Source organism: Thunnus thynnus, chromosome 14 (genome assembly GCF_963924715.1).
Source record: "Thunnus thynnus chromosome 14, fThuThy2.1, whole genome shotgun sequence".
In the NCBI taxonomy this organism is placed as follows: Eukaryota; Metazoa; Chordata; class Actinopteri; order Scombriformes; family Scombridae; genus Thunnus; species Thunnus thynnus.
In genome coordinates, this window is record NC_089530.1 from 23,138,166 (window position 1) to 23,153,677 (window position 15,512).

Genomic DNA, 15,512 nt, shown 5'->3' on the forward strand with positions numbered 1-15,512 from the left:
AATACAAATACTGGGATCTCTGCACATCCCTACTAATTACAAACACGAAAAACTATTTTTGCTGTATATGTGTCAGTACAAAGTTAGTAAAAAATGAAACAGAACATTAAACATTAATTTTAAGTCAACTGTCAATAAATACAGACATGTATATTTATAGATTCTATAGGCGATATATATATTAATGACTCATGGACCCGGTGGACACAGAACGGCACTAAAATGGCAGCGGATCGTCTCCGGCAGCTGCGACAGAGCCGTAACACAACATGGCCGGCTGCTGTCGACAGCGTGAGTTACCCTGAGTCAGATTAGAGCTCAAAATCATCTGTGTATCCAGTTCAACGTCAGGTCTCATACTACATATCACAGTCCAAGGATGCTTTCAGACAAAACCAACTCAGCAGCTAGTTTGTCAGAGTGTTACAAGAGTGTTTACTTTGTTTCTCAATCCAATTTTAGTTATAAGCTGTTTTTTGAGCTCGGTATGTAAGTGGAGATGAAATAGTAGAGGAGCTTTATATCTCAACTTCCCAACACACAACGGGGAGTCTGTCTGTGCTGGGACTGTTTACTGTTCAGGGGATTACAGTGGTTTCATGTTTGTTTGAAGTGAGGAGAAAACTTAATGCTGTTTTCTGTCACATAATTTACACTGTTTTACTGTGAGATCTGAAATAATTTTACCTTTATGTCAATGAGCGACATCCCCGGAGGAATGTCTGCCAGTTCTGGCGTCTTAATTAAACCTGTAATTTAGCCTTTGAGGCTGATTTAGAAAGTAAAAAAAAGATGAGAGCAGTCTTACTTTCCTTCTTGTGTGTTGCGTCTTGCGTGTGAAGCTCTCAGATGATTGCGGTATTCAGTACAAGCATCAAAACCAAAACAGTAACAAGTTGCTGGCAGCTTTTTAAGTAATTAACCCGAATTCTCCGTCTCTGGCTCGGTCCCTTTCTGTCTTGCCTTTCTCTCATTGTCTGTCTTTCTTTTTAAGTGCCATTGGCGTAAATCTGTGTGACTGCATGGATGTGCTTTTCTCCGAGCTGTGTCCTTTGTATGCCTTTGTTGACTGCCTACTAAATCAATATTGTATGAACAGCGGGGGTGACCCGAGCCTGCGCTAACACGCCTGTGATTTGTTTATTATCTCAAGTCTAAAAGACACTTTTTGTTAGAGCTCCGTTATCTCTCCCGAACCGTACAGTTCAGTGTGCATCTTTTGAAAAGGTTTTCTTTCATTGTGACGGGTCAATGTAATTTCAAGTAATAGACTGAAATTGTATTTTGTTATTTTCGCCGCCTCCGCTGTCAGCGTCTTTGTTTTTCCAAGTTGAAGAACGTTGATTCGACTTTTAGCCCGCTGACATTTTAAATGCCCCCACCGCTCAACCTTATTTCCTGCTTCTCAGTGTGTGTATGTGTGTGTTCAAAAATCTAAATATTTAAAGCAGTATTTATGTCTGCTACCTTGTTTTTGTTCTGTGTAAGCGATCAAATCAGACTCCCAGACAGGAGGAGGAGGAGGAGAAGGGATAGTAGAGGTTGTTTTTCCTCTCATTATCTGCCTGTGCCTTGGTTTTTACCTTGACCTGAGCGCACCACTGTTTTATTACAGGGCCTGTCTCTGTGCCAGTTGGAAAGAATAAGAACAAAGCACAAAGTCAATTCAGCTGGAGAGGGACACAGGAAACAGCGGCCTTGTGTGGATGTGCTTGCACACACATGTACACACTCATAACACAAGGGTATAGAGAACGTTATTGTTTGTCTCCGCCATTAGTCGGTCCATGCAGAAGTGATTTAGTGTCGAAATTACAGGCTGGGCTCCACGTGAATCATCCGGCAAAATCATGCTCTGCTTTTACATAACAAAACGATTAAAAAGATTAGACACACTAAAAAAAAAAAAAGGCTCCTATCTCTATGGCTCTAATCACAAGCTGACCACAACACTACCTCCAGTAAATGGCTTCCCAAAGCCAAATTTCACCAACCAGGATGTAACCTTACGCAGCCCACAGAGGGGGATTTTTCTATCTCGGCCAAAGATGATGTTGATAAAAAGCTCATTAAAAGATATTGGTGATCTGTGATTTACATACTTACATTAGGCCTTTTTGGTTCTTCTGTCAGGACATGATTGCTGTGTATTCTTTGGTATCTTACCTGGCAACCATTTCGCTATAGCGAACAAAATTAAAAGTCTTAAAACCCTATTTGCAGCCCTTAGTGGCTACAATGTTCTTTACACCTCACAATATGATAAAAAGGTACTAATTAGCAGCGTGGCTGAAAATATCCACTTCCTCCAGGTGCCAAAAGGAAGGCCATGGTGTCATATTTCTTACCTCGGTAGCATAAATGTGCTCAGAAGACTTCATGGATCCACTTGTTAGATTTGGATGTTTCTTGTATCCTGCACAAGTTGAGACATTGGCCAGATGGTGGCGCTCAGGCCAAAGTTTCTTGAGAAGAAGAAGGAATGGGTTCAGTAGAAACTCAGAATGTATCCCACTGGGATCATGAATGTTCAAAGTAAAATTAAATTTAAAATCCAGACGCTAGTTTTGAGATACCGTGTCATCAATCAAAGAGTTAGTGATCTTCTGGGAACCAAAGCAGATTTTTAGGTAATACAAGCAGTTGTTGTTGAGATATTTTGTTCTGGACCAAACAATTGGACAAACAAATGGAATTACCGACTAACATCACCATCTGTCAATTTTTTGGATGAGCAAGTTCTCCTTGATTTAACCTTTTAGGATCACACAAAGATCCCATCAACGGAGCGTTTGAATTTCCTGGAAAACTGTGCTACTTCAGTGGTGACCTCATGCTGCACTAGTGGGACAATTTTTTCAACAATCTTACCTTTCACAACTTTTCTGCCTGTCCTATCAAATCAAACCTTTTTTAAATGAAATGCGTCATATTAGTGACACCAGGGTGCAATTTGTGAAAAAATCAGAGGGGGGTCTTTTATTAAAACCAAACGCTGAACAAGACTTTTTTTAGGCAATCACAATGTTACAATGAACTTAAGAGAACTGAAAACACACTGTGAAATAGCAGCAGCTACACCTATACGCAATGGTTACATTACGTAATCAAGGTTGTCGCCATGGTAGTGACTTGTCAATCACAACGTAGCCACGTCCTAAAGCATACGCTGTTTTATCGTCTTTTTTACTCTAAATGGGACCATAATTTACAAAATGAACATCATGCTGTATTGAAGAAGACTTGAAACTAGCAATTGAGCTCATAAACTCATTAAGAAACAGTTTACTGAGGTAATAACTCAAGTGAGAAGTAGGGTCATTTTCTCATAGACTTCCATACAATCTGACTTCTTTTTGCAGCCAGTGGAGTCTCCCCCTGCTGGCCATTAGATAGAATGCAGGTTTTTGGCACTTCCACATTGGCTTCATTTTTCAGCCCCGGAGGTTGCCGCTTGGCGGAAATAGACTATGGAGCCTATTAGACTATTTCTTGCAGCTGTTTAATCCATTAAAATTTTGTTTTTAAAAATCATCGACTAGTGCAATATTTTGACTCTCAGTGATGTGATATGAAGTTTACACCTTGTCCTTCCCTCATCCAGACTCATAGGTGATGTGATCATATACAACAAAACAAAAGGTTAAATGCTAATTTAACATGCCAGAATTAAATCCCTCAATGCTCCTTTCAGTACTGCGGAAAACGTCACTCAGCCAGATGTGACAATACACTTAATGTCATTCTTGCAAGTCGCTGTTTAATTCAGCTATGTTCGCAGCAAACTTCAATATTGAATAGAAAATAATCACAACAACGTGCTGTCATCATATAACTATACCTTCAACCCTTCATCCGATCAACTTCACACTTGGCAGGCGTTTTGCTCAGGACCTAAGGAATTGCAGTGTTAAGTGTGAAGTTGTTGTTGGATGAGCAGTTCTTGAGAAATAAAAATACCTCTTAAACAACGTTGCTTCTGCTTCTTCACTACCATAGAGAATCAACGAGCGGAAATATGGACAGCACCACTCTGCCATTGCAACCCACATTGTGGTCGGAGGGGGGATTACATCCGTAGTGATAAGAACTACCATAGAGAATCAATTGAAAAAGTTCCCACTCCTCACACAGGATGTGAACGCAACTTGGCATGTACGTTCAAGACGTAGTGCAGGATGTCTCAGGAACGTTTTGAATGGACACTGCAGTTCATCTCATCGACTTCAGCTCAAAATTATAGCGTCTCCTGAGAACCTGCATGTGAGGCGTTTAGAGAACATCGTTAAATTGTAGTGTCTACTGATAGTTGTAATCGGCCTGTTCCAAACTGGCACATGTTGAACAGGCACAGCACTAGTAAAAATAAATAGGCTACAGCAGCCTATGTGTCAACTTGTCGGACCAAGAAAACAGTCTGCCTTGATGATAGACTTCTGTCTTCTTATGTTTTCCTGTGGAGAGGTCATCCACGGTGTGTCACTCCTCTTTTATCTCTGCAAATCTCCGGTGTAGGGAAGGAAACCCCTGGTCCATTTACTGTGACATCACGTAGCCTAGATGCCCTGTCATCTCTATTGGCACACGAGCACTGACTGATTTTATTGTTGTTTACACTAATGACTGTTCTCACACGCTTTACTTAGATATTTTTGAAATAGCCTATTTTAATTTTAGATATTTTATATGATCTATGGGTGAAGCAGGATAAATCACTATGAGGTGGATACATTTTTGTCCCCACCGGGGATAAAAATAACTTGGCAGAGGCAGGGATATATAGACTAGAGGTGGGGAAATCCTGACCATCTTGCCCCCACAACCCCCCACCCCCCATATCCCCCATCCCCCTCCTCCACCCCCCAACGCAGCAAATCGCAGCCTGAGTGATACCATTTAAGGTTACCTTAGGTGCATAACGTTCAGTCTTGCACAAGAAAGGCAGAGCGAAAGGAAACATTTCAATCAAGAACTCAAAGTAAGAATGACTCATAAGCTGCCTCATGTTCCTTGGAAAATGAGAGATTTGTCCTTTTCTCTCTCTGTTACTCTGCCTTTCTTCATCACCCCATTACAGTCCTTCCTCTCTCTCTCTCTCTCTCTCTCTCTCTCTCTCTCTCTATCTCTCTCTCTCTCCATCTCTGCTTTCTCAACCTTTTTCGGTACCTTCCTTCTTTTTCCAACATCTCCCACACACACTCATCTTCTCTCCTCCCACTCCTGTCGTCTGCCTACGTTCCTTCAGCTGGAACATTAGTAACCACAATTTTAAAGGATTACTGTGTTTATATACAGAATGCAGGTTTTAGTGCTGGATGCTGAGCATCTCTGTTTCACTAGTCGTGGATTAGCGTCTTGCTTAAAGGCACCTCAGCAGTAGTTGTCTTTAAGAAACTGTTTGGTTACTGAAAACTATCACCATGTCTCCACACCATCAAGGGATTCTACTTTGAGAGATCAGAGTTTAAAATCTTAACATCTCTCTCTCTCTCTCTCTCTCTCTCTCTCTCTCTCTCTCTCCCCACCTCCCCCCCTTCATCCTTCGTCTTTTCTCTGCAGCATGTAAATGTAACAACCATGCCAACGTGTGCCATGTCAACACAGGGAAGTGCTTCTGTACTACCAAGGGCATCAAGGGAGACCAGTGTCAACTGTAAGTATCAACAAGTCCTCCAACAACAAAATATGTCTGAGATTCTGATCTGACGCCCCTGTTAGCAGTTATTAGCACGACAGCATCATTCGTCTGAACCCAAACTGTTAAAAATCACTGTTGAGCAGTCGATGTGTTTTATGAAGTGACAACACTATGGTAAAAAATAACTTGGTTAGGTTTAAGGAAAGAATATGGTTTGAGTTAAAATAAGTACCTTAAGGTTAGGTTACATTCATCGCTGTGGTTGTAATAATAACCACATGGTTAAGATTAAGGCACGATTGTGGTTGAAGTTTAAAAAAAAAAGTGTTGAGTTGTGGTTTAAATGTGAAAATAAACAGCGATCTTCCTCATGAAAATCAGATGTTTTGTTGTTCTCATCATAATTATCATGACTGCTAGAGGGCTTTGTCACTTGAACATGAACATATGTCGTAACGACTGATTCTGTTGTTTTCTTGGGAGAAGAGTCTTGTATGTATACAGAATGGATTTAATAAGTCTTCTCTTGTTCATAGAATCAAATATTGGCTCTATGAAAGGATGCTGAAATAGGTGATAAAATATGAACTATTGTGTAAAAAGCATGAAAGGCAAATGCAAGATAAAGTGTAAAATTTTGCAGAAAAATACAGCAGACTCACTTACTTAGACCATAAGTAGCACTTGTGGGGGTGTGGACTATTACAGGTTTCCATTTAGTTGCCACTCATCTATGAATGGACATTCACAAACTCTTATGTCTGCCTCTTTAATGTAGAAGAAATAATTCAAAGGCTCCAAATGCTTTTGACACTTTTGCTAGTAGTGGTTATTACAACAGCACGAATATTTCAGCCTCAAGTGCTCTCTATTTTAAGGTTGAACACACACCGTACCCCCGTCTTGCTGGCCCTTAATTATTAGGTGAACCAATGAAATTATATAGACAGTATCTAAAGATAACAGCAAGAAACACACACATTACAGAAATCTGTAGCTGCACAATGATCTCCAGATATAGAAAACCACCCAGAAGATGTCTCTGCATGCTCTGCAGCTCTTTTTGGGATTAAGGGTTGAATTTATGTGTTGGAGGTCATGTTAAATTATTCAACAGTTTAAGAAAAGCTTCAGGATAGGTTCAAGTTTGGGTTTAGGGAAACAGGATTTGACTCTAAAATCAAATTTTGGTCATCAGGATGATAGAAATGTAGACAAATATTTGTGTTTATACACGTTGTGTGTGTTTTCCTCTTATTGTGCCATATGAAGTGTCAAATGATTCAGCCGACTAATGCACAGTACCTTCATCATATGTCTTATTGCATCACATGTTGGGGGCAGACTGCGAGAAACAGCCTCTTGGGTCTTAATAAAAACAAACTCTAAAAATTCTGGACCAAAAGCTGATGCATTTCCATCGCTGTAGGGTACTGAAGAAATACAATTCACTGAGCTTTGAGAATTTTAGATTATTTTCAAATTTGTGCCTAGTTTATAACATTTGAAATGGTTTGGCCTCCTCCTCCACTACGTGACTTTGTGTTTTTTATACTCGCTCAATAAGTTCTATTAGATCCTCCAGAATATCCTCTACACAAGATTGTACCAGACCATTTCATCGCACTGCAATTGAGCAATCAGCTCAGTGGAATGAAAATTTAAAAAACTAAAACTAAATTAAAAGTCTGCTAAAAGCTACTCGGCTCTGTATCCTCTGACTCTACATTTTATTTCATTTATTTCATTTTCTCATGAACGCAAATAATCTTGCTCTTATTTTGACCAGCTTACATTATTAATTTCTAGTTGACATTGTTGGTGTATGTGATGTGCTGTTGTGTGTAGCTTTGTATTTTGTGTTATGTGTCCTGTGTGTTTTTTGCTTTGCACTGTTTGTTGTTGTGCTGTTATAATGTTTTAATTGTAAGGGACTGCAGATGAAAATTAGCTATAAGCTAACTCTGGTACAGTACATCAAATGGTAACATGTACATGGTCCTAATAAATAAATAAGACAATACCATGTACCTGCTGTGGCTTAAGTGTGTGTATATCAACACACTGCACCAGCTGAAAAAGATATCAGGCGTGCGTATAGGTACGCATTGTAAGTGGAGCGCATATACATTTGTTGCACTACAGCAAACTAACTTGACGCACCAGATGGTTTTTACACATAACCATCTGAGAAGTCGTCCTTGGAAACTATTTGTTAAAGGGCAGGCACAAAAAATACCTGGCAGGTGATTGGATGAACCATCTGTCTATCACCGTCTTACCTTGTGAGGCAGCTGGATTCACAAGATCACAAGATCATGCGAGAATCCTCATTGGACGCCAATTGGTCCAAACTGGTGGTTCGCATGATCTTGTGAATCCAGCTGCCTCACATAGTAAGCAAACACCTACCAACACACACCAGCATCCCTGTGATGTGTGTTTACTGTAGCTAATGTTATTTCAGCTGTTTGAAACAGCTGCTCAGCTGGACAGATACTGAACAATACTGTCGCTCCGACTTTATCTGTCCATTTACTGCCACTGCTAAAATGCATCTATACTCGGAGCAGGGGAGTGTTGCTATTACAGTTCATCATGCGTGTGTTTGGCGGGAGCATGTGTTATTGAAGTCCTGCTGTCTGACACTCAGCTCTCAGCCTGCATTAACTGAGCAGCTGCTTCTGTTCAACATGCTAGTTTAGTGTCAGTATGAGCCTGCACAGCTGTCAAACAACTTCATCCTCCAGCGTTCATCAACAGGACTGTCACAGTGTGCAGATCAAGGCACGCTATGACTATTTTCTTCCATGGAAGGTAGGGAGGTGTGTTTGTTTTACAGTTTATACAGCCCTTACGGGTGGTCACCAAACACACCTGTAACTGAATCTCATTAAAAATTAAGAGACTCCACCTGGTGGCGCAAACGCATACTGCAGCAAATCTGCAGAACATTTTCTGACTGTTACACTGTACTCGTCTTCATCTTCTGCATTATCGGTTAATATATTTTTAATCAGTTGAATTATTAACAGCAAATAACCGATAATCGTACTTAATATCATCTGTTTTTTCTATACTAGGAGGCCCAGTTTGCAACATAGCCAAACTTTTGTGAAATTTTTTAATAACCTGAACATGAGTGTGGGTTGATGTGCTTTTTTAAGGCCAGCCACCATTAATATAGGCTCACATACAATATATTTATTTATTTTTTATCATGAAATTATGCAAATTGGGCAAACTCATGAAATAAGTCAGAACAAATATACCAATATCAGGTGTGTATAATGATAATTAATAAGAAAGATAAAAACATGTGTACTGAACAGTTACATAGATGGTTGATTATTCGAAAGAGTAAAAACTGAGACAAGCTTCGCAAAAAAGAAAAAATCAGTTTTATTTCAGAGATGGAAAAAATTACATTGGAATGACAAAAAACTAAAGTTGTTTAAAAGTATCTTCTTCCCTTAAAACAATATTGGTATTTAAACTCGATGGCTGCAGTAGAGAACAGCAGCAATGGTTATGTGCAGAGTGCTGCTGAAATCTCATGACTTTACATGTTGTGTTATTTGTTTAGCATTTGTAATATGTTTCACAACTTGCAGACAGAGAATATGACTTGGCTGCAGCTTGAAAAAACTTTAATACATGCACAATGAGCTCTGTTGATGTAAATTCTAGGTTAGGTGTGTTGGTGTGTAGGCGTAAAAACTGTACAGTGTAGTGTGTTGATGTGGTCTATGTGTGCGTATGAGGTTACATGTACAGGTAAGTGTGGCGTATGATGCACTAAATCAGGTGTAGTGTACGTTATGCGCACACGCCCTGTTTGCATTAACGCCACATCTATATGAAACGACCACTGCCAGCGCGACACCTATATATATCACATGTGTGTAATGCTTGTGTCTCCATTGTGAGTCTATGTAAATTGTTGGTCAGATCTTCGGTAGGTGCTAGTGAGGCGTTTGACGTTAGTTGGCTGAATTGTTTGACACCATATAGAGCCAGACTTGACTGCTGCAGCACTATATCCTAAATGGCTTGGCGGGCCAACGCACCATGGAGACAGACTGAAAATTGCTGCATCAATAAATCTAGCAGGCGAGGCTAGAAAACAGAGGCAGAGAGTACACTCTGTGTGTGTGTGTGTGGTTTTCCTTGTACAGCAAAAAGAACATTCAGTATGAGTCAAGACAAGTGAAGCAATCAGATAAATTTGTTCTCTTTGTTTATACTATGTTTCATATATTATTGATTATCAGTGCCACAGAATGTGTGTGAACTGTAGATGTTTCATAAACTTAGTTTTTGCCTCAATGGAGACAAAATTCACTTTATTTCTGCTAATTTTTTTGTTGTTTTGATGTTTTTTTCCTTCACTTACAGAACAGTTGAACACTGGGAAAAATACTGAACCAGTTTTACTTTAATCATTGTTATTATTGGTGGTAAAAATAGTTGTATTAGGTGGTGGAAGTATTTTATTTTCTCCATTTCTCTGATATTAGATGTCTGATATTAGATGTCTCTCTAATGCACTTTCAGATGTTGTGTCTACTGTTCGCACATATAGTACATGCACTAAAACATACAGCTACAGTCAGACAGAGCTTAAAATGAACAACTTCCAACTGGCCAAAGGTGAGACAGTAATCTGTGTGAGTGGTGGCAGATGAATCTAATGAAACATCACATTGAAGTTATTTTTATAACCATTCCAGGATCTGGAAGTTCATTTCATGTCTACATTCACATAAAAAGTTTGCATTTTATTATCAACTGAGCAAGCTTTTGGTAAAATCAACCTCTTTTTGTCCTTTTTGGGCTTTTGTGTTGTGAAAATGCAACATCTTCATAAAAGCTGCAGGATTATTTTCATCTCTAAATGAATTTATAATGCTTTGACATGTGGATTGATTATAAAGTTTCCTGCTTAACGTTGCTTCTTTACCTTTTTTATACCTTTTAAAAAGATTTATTGATATTGTTTTTTAAAGCCTTGCACACACACACACACACACACACACACACACACACACACACACACACACACACATCTTGAATCATACCTGCCACCCATTATGTACATTTTTTTTAACCCTTAATTTAATCTTTGACCTTCACCACTTACTGCCTTTTGCAGACCTCAGCTCAGCTCCTGACATGAACGTGACTCAAACACTGAAAGTCTCCGTCCACATGTTTACTATCAGCTTCAATCAGTGTGTTTCTGTAGTTGGATACATTTCATACAGATCCATTTACGTCTACACAAGGCCATGAATACTTTCGTGAACATGCAAACACAACTGGACATTTTTCCATCTCAGAGTCTCAGTTCATGAATCCTAATTACATTTTATTGTAGTATGATAATGCTTTTATTTTAGCATTATAGTGTTATATGATAGTGTTTGCCAGACTTACATGAGGGGAGGGCTGGGTATTGAACTTTTTGAGGACCATTATTTCCACAAGAATGTATTCAGAGTATTCAGTATTTAGATCATCTTTTGATCCGATATTGCCCAAATTAAATACAGCATACCACAGATCCACTAATGTCAGCTGACCCTGCAGCTGGTGTAGCTAATAGATGTTATTTCTTAACAGAATTATGCTAATATTATTCTGATATATCTTATATTACCCAGAGCCAGAAAAATGGTAATAAAAAGCATGCAGGAGGCTGACACAGCTACACGTTGATGTGAGTAAATTTACAGAAACAACTCTTCATATTTATTCAATTAACATGAAAAAGCATTACGTTAACCGCTCTTAGCAACCGCTACCACCGAGAAGGATAGCTAATCACCGCTGATTGACTAAGGCAAAACAACAACACCCTCCCTAACAGAAAGCGGCTAACACTAACACTGACTGAATAATGAAGGAAAACGAAACGCCAATTCAGTCTAATTGGGGGAAAAAAACAAAAAAAAGGAGCGATACCCAGTTGCAGTTGAGGGTGAGTGAACATGTTGAACGCCCTTCACAGCCTCAGTACGTCTGTTCGTTCGGCTTTTTGAGCGTAATGTTTCTTTTTCAGCACACCACCAGTATTTCATTATTCTGGTTGGGACTCCACAGAGGCCCGAAAGCAGAAATAGTAGGTTTGTGTGTGTTCACTTGTGCATCCCTAAGCCAGTGCGCTGCAGTCATTGCACCTCTGATTTACTCCCTCCCTTTCCCTCTCTCTCTCTCTCTGTGTGTGTCTCTCTCTCTCTAAATGTCACTCTGTCACAGGACTGTTTGTTTTGCTTGAGTCACTCCAAAATGGTGTGCCAAGTATAGGGCCATTTGTTCATCGTTTTGATTATGAACGAGCAATTTCCCCCCCAGGGGCGGATGGTGAGCGCCCTCGGGTTACAGCAGGTGTGTGGAAGCATACTTGTGTGTGTGTGTGTGTGTGTGTGTGTGTGTGTATTTTCTGTGCAAAGTCACAACCGCTAAGAGTCAGATATAATGGGGCCATTAGGTAAAGCAGGTTTTTTTTTTTTGTCTTTGAGTGTGTGTATCCTCGTGAGTCTGTGCTTCTGAATATATCCTTTCCTTTTTACATCCTAGACTCATTTGTTTTTTCTTTCATCTTCTGTACATTTAATGTTAAGCAGAAAATAAATCGCTGTTCTTTTTCTCTCTATTTGACTGTCCTTGTTGTTTCTCTTCACTATTTGATTGTTACTTTGACTGCACGAGCTGTAGTTTGATGGTTTTTCCTACTAAAACACTCATTAAGGATTGGGAAAGATTGTGGTTTTGGTTAAATACTGACAAAGTAAACATCCTGCTCTGTCGTTCAAGTCACTTCTGGCCTTTTTTAATATTTAACCAAAACCACAATATTTAAATAAGTGTTTTAAGTGCTTAAACATGACCATAAAAACAGCGAGTGGATATGGTAGAAAACAAATTAAAAACACTGTTGTTCATTAAAATGTTTCCTCATATGTTGATAAAAAATGTAATTGCATTTCCTATAAAATGTGAGAACACAAGGTCTTATCAGTATTTAAGGCTGAATATCATTTGACATTTTTGGATACAATTACTGAGAAGATACCAGAGTTTCCAGAGACTTTTTTTAAATGTCTTACTTTGAGAAATAAAAAAACATTTTTTTCCTACAAAACCTTTTCTTGTAAATTAGCAAAAGTTCTTAAATTGTGTCCAAACACAGTACAGCTGTACTAGAAATTTTGTCTAAAATTGCCAACACCTGGCAGTTTTTAGGACAATGATTGTTACAGACACGTTGAGGTTGGTACCAAGTTTTGTGATTCGATACCCAACCGTATTGTTTCCTGACTATTCCACCATGCTCCGACCTTTTTGTCTTGTCTTCTATAGATGTTCCTTCTCTTCTCTTCCACAGCGACTCAAATTGTTTTCACAGCTTGTAAACACCAGAAGACACTAATACAATTTTTTTGTGGCCGCATATGTTATAGGGAATTTAATTTGTAAATGCTGCTCATTAAATTTGGATATTTTGTGTGCACACGTTGGAATTTGGCAAGATTTTGCTAAACCAATTTGGACAAAAGTGTTGATTGAGGTGATATTCGGACCTGATGGTAACCATTAAGTCAGTCGCCAAAGCCATTAAAGATCATATGTTGGGAAAGATGGATATGCATACCAAAGATAGTGACAATCTTGTCAGTAGTTTTCAAGATATCTTACTCTCAACCGAAGTGTAGACAGGCTGTCACCATCCTCAGGCTGTGCCTCTAGCAGATTAAAAATGACTCTTACAGCAGATCGTATCATAGCTAAAGCCAGCGCAGGGCATGTTTAAAGGACCTCTGTGAACGTGTGAACGGTAACAGCTGTTACACAGACATGAAGAGTGTGAAGGTTACAGGTCAGGATTGTTTAAATATGCTCTATACCTGAGCAGCAGTTAAAAACAAACCGCTCGTGAGATGTTCTCCTGCTGTTTCAGTGTGCTAACAGTATTCATTTAAGTCATCTGTGAGTGTTCTATTTAATTTATTCATCTATTAATATATTTTATCCTCTCATAAACACAGAGATCTCCACCTTATTCCTCTGTGTTTTCTTTCTTGTTGCTTTGTCTGATTGTTTGATTGTTTTGATTTGGCTTTAATTGGCCTCTTCTCCAAATGCAGAGAACTCCACTAATTGACTGCTACTTTGCATCTTTTACTGTACTTGACTTTGGAGAGAGTGTTTGTGCTAATGAATGTTTGTCATTTTGAACGCTGCAAAAACAGATACGGTTTATAGTTATCAGTCTTACAAAACGTACTTTGATTTCATTATAACATCTGTAGGCAACATTTGAAATGCCTGCACACTGCTAAAATAAGTGACAGTAACACACACAAGCAGGACCGACATCACTGTGACCTTCAGTCTCCTGTTTGTTTATGTTCACAGGGGTTTACAGGAACAGCAAGCAGAGCAGAATATGTGTCACTCGTATATGTGTGCGTCTTTGCTTGAGTAGCTGAGTCAGTGTGTGTTTTAAGTGATGAGGCAGTCAGTCCTGTGTGGCCCTTATTTTGTCCCCATTAGGCTACTGTAAGCAGCTTATGTGTCTGTCCCCTTTTTGTCGGAGCTCTGTGTCCAGGATTTAAATGTCCCCAAGAGAGTGAATATGGTGCATCCTCACCCACCTACTTAGCCTCCTGCAAGTTTGCTTATCCCTCTTTGTTATAGTTCTACATGTTGGATTTAACACATAACGCATGTAAAAAAAAAAAGAAGCAGAAGCAGCCAGAAGCAACCTCGGTGTACAGTCACACTAGAAAGCTGCAAAGAGAAAGTTCTTTGCATGCCATTGCAATTAGGCAGCACCAGCAGCATGGATGTAATATAAGAGCTGGGTAGGGCTCTGCTGCCAATTTTTCCCAGTGGTCACTCGCAGTATTGCAACGAAAAATCCCCCTGGGGCCCAAAAAGCATTTCCGCCACAGACCACCATTGTAAAAGAGACGTCTGTAAAACTGTAGACAGGACATCTCGATCTGCAAACGAGGTCAATTACGACTCTTTCTATCATGAACTCTTGATCCATGGAGGTTTTATATTTGTAAAACTTTCCTCGAGCCAAGAAAAGCTATTTAAAAATCAGTGACGTCGTCACAATGTAAAGTCTACTGGCTGAGCGGGAATTTGCGGGCGGACCCAGTGGGGGAATCATCACTGTGTGTATTCAGTGGGCTGCACAACACAGAAGCAAACCCAGAAGCTAGAAATGTTTTTTTGGCGTATGCGCCAGCCGAGCAACTGTCATTGGATTGAATGGGTACCATTTTTGGTCCGGCATCCAGCTCTTGTAATACATCAATGACCAGCAGCTAGCTAGCATGCTAGCTACATGACCAGCTTGTTTTTGCCTCGGTCATTTGTGTGTGTGTTATGATTTGTCAGTGTGTTCTGTGTGTATTGTTTTATAGATGGAATAAAAGCTACATTACTAGCTTACAAGAGTATTCAAGCTAGCTAACTAGCAAGTGTGCTTTTTAGCATACTAGCTATTTGCAGCTCAAATCTCGCTTGTGGATTCCCAGTAAGGCTAGCCTGGACATGAAACTCTCCTGGATGAATTATCAGTACATAAGATGAGCAACTCCATCAAATCATTTTTTATTCTATTTTTTATTAAACAATTAATGCCACACATAATTTGAAGCGAAAGGTCAATACGACACTTATAGTTTCTTTTCAGTAAGAAATAAACAGTTTCAAAGAGTATTTCTTGCTCACAGTGAGCAGAAGGTAACATAAAAAACCTGGAAATAAATTCATCAGTTTGTTTTGTTCCCAGTCAAACTTATGACAAAGTGATATGAGTTTGCTACTGATTTGCTCTGACTGGCCTCTTAGC

General features: G+C 39.3%; 1 protein-coding gene across 3 annotated transcripts in view; it reads left to right on the forward strand.

Annotated features, from left to right (window-relative positions):
- atrnl1a (attractin-like 1a) overlaps nucleotides 1-15,512 on the forward strand; it is a 319,852-nt gene that overhangs the window by 124,430 nt on the left and 179,910 nt on the right. For all 3 annotated transcript variants that reach the window (XM_067610631.1, XM_067610633.1, XM_067610634.1), the window contains one exon: nucleotides 5,560-5,653. In XM_067610631.1, the coding sequence (XP_067466732.1) occupies nucleotides 5,560-5,653 (94 nt within the window). The remainder of the gene's footprint in view (nucleotides 1-5,559; nucleotides 5,654-15,512) is intronic.